Source organism: Crocodylus porosus, unplaced genomic scaffold (assembly GCF_001723895.1).
Source record: "Crocodylus porosus isolate Cpor-Errol unplaced genomic scaffold, CroPor_comp1, whole genome shotgun sequence".
Classification (NCBI taxonomy): domain Eukaryota; kingdom Metazoa; phylum Chordata; order Crocodylia; family Crocodylidae; genus Crocodylus; species Crocodylus porosus.
The window spans coordinates 15,402,920-15,419,058 of record NW_017728910.1 but is presented as its reverse complement, the minus strand read 5'-3'; the positions used below and the strand labels follow the sequence as shown (position 1 = coordinate 15,419,058).

Sequence of the window (16,139 nt, the reverse complement as noted above, 5' to 3'; positions counted from 1 at the left end):
GCACGTGGTTCTCTGTGTGCGCGTGTCTGGTTCTCTCTCTCTCTCTCCCTCCCTCCCTCCCCTCGTTCTCTTATTTCTCTCTTTTTTCTCTCTCTCTCTCTCTCTCTCTCATTGCAACATGCTCAACAAACAAAGAATACACAACAACAAAGGCAACATTTATGATTATTAAATATATTAATATCCAGTGCATCCTGCCATGTACTCTGCCCAGCCCAGCCTTCATTTTGATTTTCTGGCATGCAGGCACTCCAGCACCTTCCAAGGTAGACATTGTGTTTTTTTCAGCCCTCGGGCCGAGAAACGTTGCCTACCCCTGTTGTAGAGGGTTGTTAATTGGAACCTTATGAAAGGCAAGAGAAGCTCTACTTTGGGAGCCATTTTTACCTTCCCAGGATGAAAGGAGCTACTGCAGGATCCTGATTAATCGGGGAAAAGAGCCCTGGCTTCCTGAGCTCAAGTGGACCTCAAGGCTTCGGGTAGACGTTACATTTATGGTACAATTAATCAATTCATCGCATCTTAAAATATAAACCAGCCACATGTTCAGGGGAATAATGGTGCAATAAAACAGGAAACCAGCTTCAAAGTTACTATGTATAATAATCTTATGGCTGGTTTCCATTGCACCTTAAACTGAACATGTGGCAGGGACCACCCCAGGGCTCGAGCCCTGAGCAAACCTGATCAGCTGACCCAACCCAGGGTGCCAGTACTGAGGTGGTCCTTATCTTCCATTGGCTGGCAGGATAAGGATTTGAGCCCTGGGGTGGTCCCCATCAGCTGATTGTTGGCAGGCAGGGACTGGTCTGAAGCGCAAATCCTGGGGCAGTCCCTGCCAGCTGACAGCAGATTGAGACTGGGACCCTGGGGCAATCCGGATCCTGCCCAGGATCAGCTAAAAGGAACCACTCCAGGGCTTGGGCCCTGGGGCAGTCCTGATCATGCCAACCTGGTTGTCAGCCAGCTCCAGGGACCACGTAGGGGCTTGAACCAGCCCTGCGGGTCCCCAGAGCCAGCTGTTGATCAACTGATTGTCAGACACCCAAATTCTCAGCACAGGGGAGAGACCCCTGGCTCCTCTTGCACCAGCAATATGGTATAATTGGATCTGATCCCCAAACCCACAATCACGGTTCAGTTGTTTGGTTCACAGATCAGATCCCATCTCACTTTCAGATGAATGTTTGTCAGAGGCCCAACAGAGTCCCAAGGAAAGGGTGGGTGAAAGGGAGCAACATTGTGTTCAGGATATTATTTGTTTCTGAGTGACCCATACTCCCTTGTGTTTTACTTTTAATGAAGAGAAGAAGTGTTTGGGAACCAGGGGGGGATTAAGATTAATTGGAAAAGGAACCCACCACCCCACCCGCATCCTGCCCTGTAGCTGTGGGCTCAACTTGTCTCCAGCTGGTGCAGTGGAAGCAACAAGTGGACCAGGATGCACTGGCCCCAAGGCCTGGGGCTGTGCTCAAGGCAGCACCAGCAGTGCAGATCTGCTGTCTGCCGGGTATGTGTGGCATGGACCAGCCTCCAGGGGCAGCCCCTTGCCCCGCTTCAGCTCAATCCAGCTGCAGCGACACCCAGCAACTATGGCCTGCCACATTGCACACACTTGGCCCAGCCCAGACACGGGTTTCACCTGTGCAGAGGCAGAGCCCCGGTCCAAGACCCAACTGGCCCATGCATTAATGCACCTAAGTCAGGAACCCTGTGCAAAGTTTGTTTGTCTGCATCTCTGTACATATTTTGTGTGCTACACATGCCCCTAAAAAAACAGACTGTAAACTTCAGAGCCCCTCACACTACCAGAGCAGTGGGAGAAGGGTACGTGTAAGTTAGAGATGAGCTGTTGGCATTTGTCCCACAGACTAAGTATTTGGGTTGCACCTCCCATCTCTCAGGAAGTCATGGACAAGAGATCTGCCCTCTGAAAGTGGATCTAGGGACCTCATATTAGAGTCAGTGACTGAACTCTGATGGGACTCTCGAGCCTTAGAGGACGTGAGGTGGCAGCGGACTGGTACCTGACAGCGTGATCCAATGAGCACCCACCAGGTTAAGCAAATCAGATTACATTAGATGTGACATATAATTTATGTTATATCTGACCTATTCTAATTTTGTCATCTTGATGAGTCCTGAGCCTGAGTAATACGAAGTGCCAATTCATAATTTATAGAAACAATCCAGGTCTCTATGTGGTTTGAAGCCTGAAGTATATAAATTCCATATAAAGGCTTCTTATAATTAAGACGTCTTGCTGTCCTCTTTCTGATGATCATAATGCTGTACTGCCTGATTTAACAGTGCTGTCATGTTCTGTGAGGATCTTAAGGTAGGTCTTTTTATCACAAGCTACAACACTAGTAACTTGGAATTAGCTTTATACAGGCAAAGGGAAGCAGGCTGTCCCCCTATGCCAGAATAAACACCTTGTATTCTTCTGTGCTTCTCTACACAGTAGGCCTGAAGGAAGAAGAAGGTTTTGGATCTTAATAGCCTCAGGGAAGCTGACTCAGCTTTTTTACTGCTTCTTTTAAAAAGGCATTAGATAATACCATCAGCACAATAGCAGGCTCCACTTGTTGGCACGGGATCTGAGCACTTTGCCTATTAGAGGATCTCTCCCTGCATGAATCCAGATTTGGGTCCCCTCTTTTTAAATCCTCAAAGTTTGGGTAGCAAATGAAGGGTGAATATGTGTGGCGCTATCAAATAAACAATAATCCTATATTCTTCCCCTAAAGCCACTGGTTGAATTATTTCTACCCCTACCTCTTTCCTGGGTTACTTCATTTTAAAACCAGTCTCCTTCGGTTGCTTTATTTGTCAAGAAATGGACAAAGGTATGTTTCTCGCTCTACTAATTCAATTTCAGTTTATAGAAAATGAAGCAAAATTTTTTTTTCTATAAAAACATCAGTTGTCAAGGAAACCAACCTTTTTCTGGAGACACTAATGAAAGTCCCTTTGGGGCCCTCTGGTCACGCAGTCTAAAGAGAGCTTGCAGTGAAGGTTTTTTTGTTCTAGTATCTCATACTCCATGAATTACTAAAGGTTAAGAAAAGACTGAACTTTGGGTAGTATCCAGTGGAGGTATCCAGTGAAGGGAGGTATCCCTAGAGACATCTGCTGGAGGCAGGGTATCTTATGAAGCCCTGACTTTGGGATGCCATTTATTACTGCATAAAGTGCTCAGGGGCTACTTTTCATCCCTGGCAACCTAACCACCATGCAGATAAGATGACAGCCCATATAGCTAACCCCAACAGGGAGCCTGCTGGGGATCTCCAAAGCTAAAGGCATCCACAACTATAGCTTGAGGTAAGAGTTACGCCTCTGTAACTAGTGGCTGCAAAAATTTAGATATGCTTCAAATCAGCATAGAGCAGGGTGGTGACCTGAAACAGGCACCAAGCATTATCCATGGATGATGCAAGGATCACCTACACTACGTGCATACAGTGTCCATACAATGCACTAGACAAGGAGCATGCCCAGTGAAGGGCACTCTTGAAAATTTTGTGCATGTATTATCCTTGCATTTCTGTCAGTGTGCGTGCTTGCCAGATTTGGGGTCAGCCATGTCTTTTCACTGACATAATACTGCTGCTTTACTGTATTAAAAACTGGGAAGATCACAGCTGCATGCCCAGCACTGCTTTTTGGATCCTGACTTTGACTCCTTTGCTACATGCAGGCAGCGAAGAAGGAAGGAAAGCTTTAACCCACCTAATTGACTCAGCTATCTTGCTCACTTTCTCCCCACCTCCTTTTTCACTCTGCTGCAGCCTGATGAAAATGTTTCTTAGTCACTGACATGCTTTCCCAGAGCTGAGGGGCAGGGAGCCCTCTGCCGGGAAGAAAAAGGAAGAGTGATGTTAGTGTTTTGTATTGAGGGAAGAAAATGATTCTGTTCCTTGCAAGCAAACAACTAAGAGCTTCTGCTCTATGAGTGACCTCCATTCTCCCCAGAGAAATATTACAAAAAGAACATTTCATAAACTGGATCTAAGAAAGTGGCTTTGACGTTTATCAGAATCAGCCACAGCCCAAAGGAAAGTCCATTCTGCCTCTTATTTAATTTGACACTGGCATCTGACTTCAGTCTGTGTCCAAAGAATAACGGTTGTAATTTATATGCTGTACTCATTATTCTTTCATCTCTGCAGATTGGTTGAGTGTCAAACAATAGTTCATTCATCCAGGGCAGTTGTCAAGGACAGAAAGCTGCTAATTTTTTTCTGCTGCAAGTAAATGGAATTATTGACAGGCTAAGTTATCCCCTTACCAAAGGAGCATTGGTGTTCAGATATTATTCTTAAAATCACATCATTTACTTATGTTTAAAGTAATTCCTCGCAGTTATCCTCTCTATTCTCAAATAGGTGACCTGTTGCCTTCAATCAGGAAGCATAGCTTCCCACAGTGCTTGGGATTTGTATGCAGACTGCCACTTGTTTGATATTTGGTCACAGCGATCCTGAGATCTTGCTGTGCTGTGTGACCTATTTCCCTAAGTACCTCCTGTCAGTTCTTTAAATTTTATCCTTTCTGGTACACATATCAGCCTTTAAGCTCTAAGGTTGTATTTTTGTTTCCTAACGTGGCAGTTGCCATTACACAGAAAATGTTTTTATGAAGTTATAAGACTCTCAAGGCACTAGAAGAAGTAAAGGCAGTGTTAGACCCATAAGGAACTGAGCAGAGGCTAAGGCAGGAGCCCTTTCCTCTTGCCAGCAACATAAGGGATAACTTGTTTTTTCTACAAATAGGGCCTAACAGCCTGCTGGAGACCCCTATGACCTGGAACCGTGGGCAGTTGCCCTGGCTGCTCAAATCTAAAACTAGTTTTTACTATTGCTGCTGCAAGACAATTTATTTTTTTTCAAAAGCAGCCACTGTATAATAAGAAATCCTGGTCTAGTGTCCCATGCTCTGTGCTGCTCTGCAGGAGACTTATTTGTGCTTCCTGATAGGTCTCTCATGCCTAAACCACTTGGGACTAGACATACGACAGAAACAGCAAGCTCAGGCCAGGCCTGCTCGCTCGTGTTTCCGAGTCTCCTCTGTGTCTTAAAAACGTGCTGTTGGCAGGTTCCAGAGGGAGGTCTATCCAGTTCTCTGCCGCTGGTAAGATGCTAGCTACGTGATGAGCTGTAGAGATGACGAAACTGGGACAAACTATAAGGGATGGCTGGGTATCTTCTGCTGTATTCAGTAACTAATTCCATACTCAGGTAAACCTGATTGTGCCAATACTCTCCAAGCTACTTTCATAGCTGCCCCATGTACTCAAACTTTTATAGAAAACAAACGTGTTTATCTAAAACAGTGATTAGCTAATAGTTTCAGATGTAATCAGGGTTTAACTGTACCCAAGACCTGGTGAAGATGTTTAAAAGGGATCTTTTACTTCTTTGTTAACTTTCAGAGTCAGATAATTTGGTCACAATTAGGCCTCCAACTTAGTTCAGTAACATATGTCATCTTTCTGCTTTACTCTCCAAAGAACATAAAAAAGGCCATACCAGAAGAGAAGAGTCTTTCATCTAGTCATATACCTTTTCTCTGAGGGGGTCATAACAAAATATTAGAAAGAAAGCCTAAAACAGAATTAATATCACAAATACCTAGGCTTGTGTGTTCAAGAAAACTGCATACAGAGTTTAAAACTATTTTAAAACTACAAAGAAGTATAGATATTATTTGCCATTTCAAGACTGAGAACCGGCTAAATGCTAATACAATGTTACCTGACTGGGAAATTTAGCCACTGGTGTCGTAATACAGATCTTCAGGGCCACCACAGTTCAAGTGAATACTGATGAGGTGGGGAACATGACTAATTTTGCTGCATATCAGCCCTGTCCCAATCATGGCAATGAGCAGGGCTGGTTCAAAACCTTGCACACTTTAGAATAGATAGCTGCACAGTCTAGCATCCATGGTCTCTACAGGCAATTGCATCCATAAAGGTGCACTGTTTGCTGCCCCTGACGTTTCTCTGTACTAGAGGGCTGGCAAGAAGCTGGCCTGTGAATCCCATGCTTCCCGGAAATCCTTCTCTGCCCTTTTGGGTTTTGTGAAGTCCAAAAATTTGACCCCAAGTCTTTCTACTTAGGTGTTCCAGGATTTACACAATGTAATACACGATTGTAAAGCAATAATGGCAGTTGCTTGTCCTCTTTAGAAATGTAACATCTTGGTGCATTCCATAAAATTGTGTGTTCGCCCTACCTGCACCTTCCAGTTGCACATCACACGTCCTTACAGCTGTTGTGCAGGGTTTAGCTGCATACTTTCAGCAGTGGTCAGGAAGCTAAAGCTCCCTTCATCTCTGATACATATGCTCTGAATTTCTGCACATGGGCTAGGCAGGACAGTTCAAGTTCTCTTGTGGTGTTCTTCAGTTACATACATATGCATATATCTTATTGTTTTACACCACCCAGTGGCCAGATAGAAACAGCCTTACTAAGTCTAGCCTTGTTCTCTTAATAACAGCTGGGTTTAGCTTTGCTGTGGTAGCCCTGAAAGGTCACAACTACTTTCAAAGCATCCTTTGAATATACCAAAACACCTCTTGTTTTGAAGGTTCAAGCTAAATGTCAAACAAATTCTTCAGCAATTGCCTCTGTGGTCCCCACTGTGGAGGTGTATATGCTCCTAGTACCACCACCTAGGAGACAACTAGGGAACAGGGGATCAAGCAGCTGTGCACATGCCCATGGCATTTTGAGTATGTAACATAATAGAAAACAAGGCAACAAGGGATCTCAGGTCGTCATCTAGTGCAGGCCCTTGTCCCAAGGTAGGATTGGCTATGCTGAAACCCTTCCCTGCATTCAGATACTTGTCTAACCTGCTCTTAATAGCCTCCATACAAACTCAACGGCTCTCATTTCCTTTCTTGACCCCCAAGGTCTGTAAGCTTCAGAACTAACAGCTTCTCTCCCTTTCCCCTCTCAAGTGTGAGGGGATTTTTCAGCAGTTTGGCATGTCAATTGTAACTTGTTCCAGGAGACTCCACACAAGTACTGATTACAGAATTTGCAACCCAAGATAAAACAACACTGGGTCAAGGTGTACTATTGGAGGAAAAAAGTTAGATTATGTAATTCTACTCCATGTTCCCCCCGCCCCCCCCCAAGTATTCCTTTCTTCAAAGAAAAAATAGCTGAAATAAGTTGCTACTCTTTTCTGCTTGGGAGAGGACAAGAGGTAGCTAGAAGCAGTTAGGAAGAAAGATTGAAGAGAAAGATTTATGCCCATGCTAATTTTAATGCCAAAAGGAAAAGAAAGATCATCTGTATTGTTGGTGACTAAAGGAAGAAAAAAGTGAGACTTTTAGCAGTCTCACTATTAAGACTGTCTTTGTCTGTATTCCCCTCAAAATAGTGAATTAAGCCCCCAACATCATTATAATACAGGAATGTGTCTCGTACGTGTGTAATAAGAAAAGAGAGTCAGAGACTAAGGCAAACAGTTCCCAAGGCATCCACTAGCATCCAATTCACCCTGTTTGGGACTATATAAAGCTTGATTTCCAGAGCTTGTAAACACCTGTAGCTCACTCTGACTTTTGCTGGTGGGCAGCAATTCCTGAAATTCAAAGTGGACACTTCTTGAAATATGAGTCTGACCTACCCAAGGTCAATCAAACAAATGGTGTAAGAACTGGGATGAACTATTTCCCAGTCCTACATTTTAACTCCAGAAGCTAAAAAGAGAAATCTGCCATCTTTTATTAGATCAACTAAATAGTTAGAAAAATTGTTTTTGCAAGCTTTTGGGGACAAACACCCTTCTTCAGGCAGAGGGAGAGTGTGTCCCTCTGCCTGAAGAAGGGTGTTTGTACCTGAAAGCTTGCAAAAAACATTTTTTCCAACAATTTAATTGGTCTAATAAAAGATATCAGATTTACCCAAAGAACCTTGTCTGCCTGTGTCCTCAGACCAACATGGCTACCACCAACACCCCCCGAAGGAGAAGAGGTGATATTCCACATGGGAGTGTGCACAGTACAACCTGATTATCTGAATTCTCAACATCTGAAATATAAAGCTTACTTGCTATTAGTTTTTTATTCTAGTTATCCACACATATTCAAAAGCCACCTCAATGATTTGGGTAATTAGGAGCATATTAATAACTTTGAAAATTACAGTCTTTGCAGGCTTGTATTTCATGGTGTAATTCTGTGTCACTGAGGGTGTCAGAAATAGGCATATAATATCGTGAATTGAAGCTGCCTTACATCACAGTGCTTTCAATACATTGTTTATTATAGGACAGGGGCAGCAGAACTCCCTAACCCTTCTGGCTGCAAACCAAAATCTTGATGTGGCCAAGAGCTGTAGGTGACAAAACTTTTGAGGTGCTTGCACCCTAGTTTCAATGCTCTTTGTACAACACCCCAGCTCAAATATTTTATCATTAAATGACTTCTTAGAATAAATAATAAGCAAGAGCAGAAGAAAAAAAAATGAGAAAATAATGAAAAGCTGCTAGGGAGAAATGTTTTTTATTTAACTACTAGTCTTTCTTAGGAGTCACACTTAAACTACTTGGTAGCTGCCTGCATCTCATGAGTCATGGCTTGGCCCCATCTATAGAGCATACAGCTAGATTTCACTCTGCCCCCATACCTGTGCTCTGGGGGATGAAAGGTGCAAATAGGAGCTTTTTATCCCTGTTTTCCATGCACATCTCTCCTAATACACGAGCACATGGTTGTATTTGTTCAGCACTAACTCAGAGCCAGTGAGTAAGAAATCAGCTAATTCCAAATGAGCAGCATCCATAGCATGAGCCTTGGCATAACTTCATAATTGGTTCCAAATAGTTCATGGCAGAGCCAATTAAAGGTACTGATCTCACCATGCACCCTTCAAGGTGTGTCACTAAAGAAGCTGGCAGGCTGGGAAGACTTGCCCAGACACAGAAGGAAGCATTGTCTTCTTCCCGTCTCAGAGACAGTGAATAAGCTGGACCCATCTGGGCGATGTGCAAAGAGGTTAAGCTTAGGTAAGAAAACGTACAAATGGGAACTGTGTAATACTACTCAAGGGGTGCATCTACACATGTCCCTATGGCGCCGTTGTTACTGCACCATGCCGGTGGCGCATGGTTAGTTTTAGCTGCTATGTCACTAAAGCGACGCACTACAGCAGGGAAGCGCGTCACAGTAGCAACGTAGCTGCAGCATCACGGTTTGTGCCTGAAGATGCTACATCGCTGTAGCGTGTTGCTATGTTGACATAGTGTCTCATGTAGATGAGCCCAAGGACAAGCAAAGTGTCAAAGGCTAGCATGTATTGGGTGCACGTGGTAGGACCTAAGAAGGGACAGTGTCGCAGCTAACCCAGTAATTACTGCAGTGTGTTTAGCTCCTACGTTCTTTGAAGGATGGATGGGTTTTTCCCTGTGTTGGTCGGGTACCCTTATTTCTGGACCTTGTATGCTACTGACATACAAATATCAATAAGAAAAAAGAAGATGGAATCACACTCGTTCCAATAGTTGTCAGCTAGAGTACTCAGGAAAACTGTTTTTCAAGGGACTTCTACTTTTTGCTTTTCCCAAAACACACAGGAAATAGGAGTACATCTACACGACACAAAGCAGTACAGTGGAGATCTGTCTAAGTGTGTTGCCGACAAGCTAGCTCAGGAACTAGAAGCAGTATAAGTGGGTTAGCAGAGATCTCTGCCTGAGCTAATATACCCTGCTACTCAAAAGTCAAATTAGCTCAAGAAGAGCACTCTGCTGACACAGCTGTGTTGCTTTGGGCCTTGAGCTAACTTGTGAACAGTATGTTCAAGTATCTCTACATGGTCTTGTTTTGCATCATGTAGATACCATGTGCATGTTATATAGCTCGATCTATCTTGGGAGTTCAAGTGACATGTATAACGCAGCTGAGCATCCCTTTCATGATATATATTGTTGCCATAAACCTTTAATAAAAATACAGTCTTAGAGTAGATTGTATAGTTGTGTACATTTTATTCTCTCTATAATTTTAAGCATAAAATTGACTCTAATGCATAATGGATGGCTCTTTTAGTCATTACAGTCTCTGCTGTTAATCCATATTTAGCATTATACCAATCTGCAATTTGGACTATCACATTCAATATACTTTTATAAATGATACTCTCCTTGGCCTGTAGCTAATTTTCAAATGTTAATAACTTGGATTTTTATTTAAATGGCCATATCCACATTGTAGATTTGGCATAGGTAGAAGTGAAAGCAATACCGAAAATGCTAAACAAAGAAGAGACAAACACATGCACTAGACAAGACATGATGGAGAAAAATGTCAAGATGAAGCTAAAATGTGGCATTATTCCTAAGAAGCACTATTTTATCTATATTGCTTAACTCTTCCCTCAGACCACAAAGAAGGTAATGGGCATTATCACCATTTGAGGATCTGAAATAATAGTTTCAAAAGATCCTATGTAACATAGGCTTTGAAGTTACAAGTTCAAAAAGGTCTTAAGTGCTCAGAAGCTTCCCCTTGGAAATCAGCAGGACTTTGGTTTCCAGAGACTGGATTTTCAAAGGTATTTAGGTGCCTACAGATATGTAGATAAGTGCCTGGTGGAACTTAGCAAAACACCCAGGTGAACTAGTTGCCTAACTCTCAGAGAAGGTACACATCTAACCAGCTTGAGTGTTTTTGTACGTCACATTAGGTACATGTCTGCATACTTAGGCATCTAGATAACTTTGAAAGTTTGGCCCTAGGTGTCTAAACCTCTTGAGTCATGCAGGCAGATTTCACCTCTGGCCTATACACATTTCCATATGCCAAGTGAGCGATGCTAGTACAAACAAGAGAAAGAAAAGTCACAAACTAGGGAAAAGCATTCTTGTATATAATTTGCCACCCATAATATACTGCATACAATGATGAAGAGAAATCTACCAAGAACTGAAGGAGACACTGAAGAACTAAACACAGCTGCTTTAAGTGTACATGTGTGTTGAATCCTATTAAAAGAAATAAGAACAAAATCATGGGGAAAAACAAAAGGGATAAGGATATTATGTCAAGTATAATGGTGCCTTAAGCCCCCACCAAAATCAGGGCCTCAAGCACTACTGTCAAAACCAAAAGAGCTTGCAGTCAAGAATTAATGCTACAACTTTACAGATAGGAACTGGGGCACAGAGAGAAGAAATGGCGTCTCTGAAGTCACAAAGAGTCTGTTGTTATCCCAGTTAAAGCTGAAAAAGTGCTTTAGCTACTGAACTGCACTTGAACACTATGTGGAGTCAAGGAGGAGAGGATTAGCCATGTTGCAGACGAGATGCATTTGGGGTTACATTTTCAACTGGACTGCATCACATGGACGATAGTGTCAGTGAGAGCTGCCAGCAGCGAAGATGGGAAAACAAACTGCTAGCATGTGCTGATCCAACTGGTCATATTTGGGCCCAAGAAATGCTGTTTGGCAGCACAGTAGAAACACAATCACACTGCAGTGTATGGTGGTGACATTTTGGATTAAGGATTTGCAAAATTTAATCTTCAGGATTGCAGCAGTTTTGGAGTAGTCACCCCCGATACTATTCCAACCCAGCAACTGTCCATTTTTCTAACAGAAAACCAGCTGAAGTTATGCTGGATCCTATCACGGGTGCTTCTTTGTACAGTTCTGTCAAATTTTGCCTTCACATATCACCAAAGCATAGAAAAGGAACAGATGTCAACCCCGGATAGTTCACTTTTCTTTCTGCTACAGAGAAGCCAGGGCTGGAGACAGAGAGGATAATTATTGAATCAGTCCCTCCCTCCCCAAATTTCTGGTGTGGTAGAACAAAAAAAAAAGGCCTCTGACTCCAAAAATATAGGCCTCTACTATTTGATCTTAAGGAGGGCTGCTTCAATTCATCATAGACGCCTTGTCTTTCTTATGGGCCAGATGCAGAAGAACAGCAATCGCTCATGCACATAAACAACTAACACATTGCAGTACTAACCAGCACTATTTCAAAGGGAACTGGAAGTACTACAGACTCCCCAAGTTATAAATGGTGGGTAATCATATTGAATAGCTGTATACCTTTCAGACTTCTGGAAGAGATTATTTAACTAGGATTACTTCTCCCAAAACACTGACTGGTTCTTCCCAAGCCCCTTGCTCACACTACATCTTGACTCAAGCAGAAGGTGTTGCATGAGTTATTTGGGCCTTCCCTTCCTCCTCAGGTTACCTTCCTTGCTACTTCAGTTAAGTATTTGGGGTGAAATCCCAACCGCAACAAAATATTTAGTGAGGCCGGGTTTTCACCCTTGGCACATTCTGCATGAAGTTACAAGAGCACTAGCTGTGTCTGGTGAGCCACCGCATGCTTTGTTCTCTACTGCAGCCAAAGGGATTTTTGCCAGTGTCTTGAATAAGAGCTGGCTGGGACCTTAGGGTGAAATCCAGTCCTTATATTCATGGCTCTTACGGGAATACCCATCCCCCAGTGAAATCAATGGGAGTGCTGTATATTTACCAGTTCTTAGGTTTACAATAGAGTACAACAATATGTTACCCCCTGATACTAGGCCTGCTTTGAAATGTTTATTGTTACATCCTTGTATTTTTGGTTATATCTCATTAAGAACATAATACAGGCTTGAAAAACACATTCCAAAAGGGTATTACAGCAGGATTGGGATTACTGGTTGCAAGACGGTTTTAACTAGAGGGGAAATTTCTAATTCAATTTACAGTAATGTCAAAGAACAATTAATATATAGGCAAAGATAACAGAAACATGCAGAAGTATACATTGATAGCACTACATCAACAAATAAACTTTTGGTGCTAGTAATTAGGTACACAAGATTATTATATGTTTAATTGACTAAAGTGACAATTTGGAATTACATCTAGTCACATTTAATTGGATTTGGAATCTCTAGAGGAAAGGAAATAGAGAGCAGTGAGAGGAAGCAGCCATAAAAGCAAACTGATTTTCTAAAGTCTGTTAAAGCACTGCATTAATATCCATTGTACAATAGTTTTTAATATCCCCCCGGTCTAATAAGAGTAATGCAATGGTTTTAACAAACACTCTGGGTAGTAAAGCGTATTTAATTAGATACAAAGATAGCTGATTACTTTGTTTTTTGGTGTGTGTGGTTTTTTTTAAATAGCATAATTTAATCAAAGGTGAACTATGTTTGACTTTGCAGTAGACTGAGATATTCTCAAGCTCCCATGTTACAATATATTAGCATCCCAGTGCTGTTCTGGAAGAAATTTAGACTGTATTTAAAGTATTTTAGCCCATAAATACTTTAAAGCATAATAAGAAATGGCTAGAATAAAATATTTTTGAGCAGCCATTAAATATTTGCGCACAGTATAAATAGAAAAGCCATCAAAGGGAAAAATTTAGGGCTGTTTACTCGCATATAGTTTAGCTACATAATAAAAATGCTTACTGTATTCCCAAAATGTGTTTTTTACTGTTGGGCAATGACTGATAGTTACTTATAATGGGGTACCCTTTTTACACAAACTTTATATTCAGTTCATTTTATGTTATCAGGTTTAAATATTTGCTGCTTACATCTTTTCCCCATCCTATACACTTGTTTGTTCTGCTTTTGTCATTAGGAGTGCCATGATTGCTGACTACATGTACTGGCTGTCAGGAGGCGGTGAGCAGCATATAAGCAAGCTCATCAAACTGTATTGGCAGGTAAAAATTGATGGTACAACTTGGAAGGAGGCACCCATCTCACTATTAGAAGCAAAATGAAGGATTAGTACTTAAAAGACTGCCGACAAAGGGAGCTCTTGGGCATATCAATCATGAGACATTGTATAGTACTAACGTATTTGTAATGAAGTAAAATTTCTGGGATTAATTTTAAGGGTGAAATTCAAGGTTGTTAACCCTTGGCTCATACTTCAATTTTATGGACTATTATAAAATTTAATTCCTGATACTATACAATCCCAAGAGCTTCTTTTTAAAGTGTACCCACAATAGTTCTATTTTCTTTTTTGCAATCTGCATGGTACTAACTCTCTGATACCTTTCTGTATTCTTGCACCGGAAGAAACAAGACCTCACAGACTGTCTCAAGGAAAACAGAGTACAGTAAAAAGGATATCTCCTTAAGGCCCCAGTTCTGCAAAGATGAACTGTAAGCATTGTGAGTAGTCTTCACAGCTTCAGTGGGGTACCTTACTCACTTGAAGACTGCTTGTTTCAGTCAGGTATACAGGATCTAGGCCCTGATTCGACCAGTCACTCAAGCACGCACTGAACTTTAAGCCCATGAATGTCCCCTTTAAATGTAATGGGATTACATGTGCTTGTAAGTAATCAGGAGTCTAAGCACTATATTGGATCAGGGTCCATGTCTTTAGTGTTAGCTCCCTGGGTCCTTAGCCTTATTGCATATACCATATACTGTATCTATCAGCATCAACCACTGCATAGGAGTCTCTCACCTCCCATTGTCTCTTCTCTCCTCTGTTTTTAGGGGCTGGGATAAGAGGGTAGCAGTAGAAGCAGATCAGCTCCTCTCCTTACTCTTCAGCTGTGGTCTTGTTTTCCGTTTTATTTACTTTAGCTCCCTGCCTCTGCCCTTTTTGCTGGTGTCTTCCTTCCTTATTGTCAAAACTGGCCCTGAGCAAAGCACACTGAAAAGGCTGCTCTTCTGGCTATCCACAAGAACTGCTTTACGGACTAATTGATAGTATTAGAGGAGATAGCTCCCATTCCAAATCACTTTGTCAATAGCTGATGAAATGGCTCAGAAAAATCCACACAATCTATAATAGTTTCATATACTGTCCATGAGCATTACCATGCAAAGAATTATCAGGGCCTGATTCTGATCTTCTTTACACTGGGACGGTACTGGCAAAACAATGCTAGTATATCCCACGGAGGGTGAATTCGCCCTTTCCAGAATTGTTAGCTACATCCTCCCAGTTCTTATTTATATACCAAAATAAATTTCAGTTCAGAGCAGCACTGTCTTCCAAAACTACTATGAGTGCAAAGCATGTCTAGTTCAGAGTATTACCCACTGGGACAGGGTTTGCTGTGCCTGTGAACTTTCTCAGATGCCTTCAAGCAGGGGATTTCTTCAATATACAGTAGTTTGATTTTTTTTTTCCCCCACTGGGTTACACTCATTTAAAATCCTAAGCTCACAGGCTTTGTAAAGAGGTCATTTTCTATCATGGAAAATCTTCCTTTTACTCTTAACACTTCTCTCCATGGATTTCCCCTTGTTGGCATCATGGGTTCCAAGCTTCTTAGCTTGAACTCTTCAAAGTAGCAGGGAACAAATCAATGGGTGTAGACTGCTCCTCACCCACTGCAATAGACCCATGTGATCCTATTGCACAGCGGGTTGGTAGGAACAGGAGGGAAAGGATGCAGGGAGAGGTGCCTTGCCTGCTCTTCCCCAGATTGCAGTATGGGAGTGAGGCTGCAGCAGGCCGGAGTAGAGACAGAACCAGAAGCTCTGTCACTACGCAAAGCCTCTGATTTCCTTTTAGGAGATAGGGGGAGGGAGGGAATTTCAGTCACATAACCTATTCCAGTTCTTAGTATTCCCTTCACAATGGGAAAGAACCAAAGGATTTGTCCAGTGGCTGTCCCTTTGCTAACTGTTACCCTAGCCAAGTGCTCCAGCTCTATTCCTATTCCTTGACCTTGGTAGCTGAATCATGGGTGGACACAGGCATTCAAAAAGCCCAAGCCTGAATTGCTTCCATCTTTTCAGGCTAGTCTAACCTCCATAGATTGAACCAACTTGCAAGTGAACAGACATTCACTTTTGATACCAGAAATGCATCCACATGCCTGCAGTGCTCAGACTAGAAGCCAGTGGGCGCTAGAGCAGCCCTCCCTTCCCTTTAGCAGCAGCCACGAAGCTAGGGGGAAGCTGAGCTGGGGGGCGGGGGGGAAGACATAGCCACTGAGTATGATTAGGGAGAGGTTTAAACCCCCACCCTGGCCTGCAGGGACCCCAGCTGGCGTGTGCCTGGAGGGGGAAGGGGGAAGCAGCCCCTGCCAGGTTTGACCCCAAGCTGGGGAGGGGAGCACGGCCAGACACCAGCCCAGGCAGCGCCTCAGGAAAGGGGGGGGCA

General features: G+C 42.6%; 1 protein-coding gene across 1 annotated transcript in view; it reads left to right on the top strand.

Annotated features, from left to right (window-relative positions):
* SPATA16 (spermatogenesis associated 16) overlaps positions 1-16,139 on the top strand; it is a 129,550-nt gene that overhangs the window by 53,149 nt on the left and 60,262 nt on the right. The window contains exon 4 of the mRNA XM_019532519.1: positions 13,638-13,722. Coding sequence (XP_019388064.1) covers positions 13,638-13,722 — 85 coding nt within the window. The remainder of the gene's footprint in view (positions 1-13,637; positions 13,723-16,139) is intronic.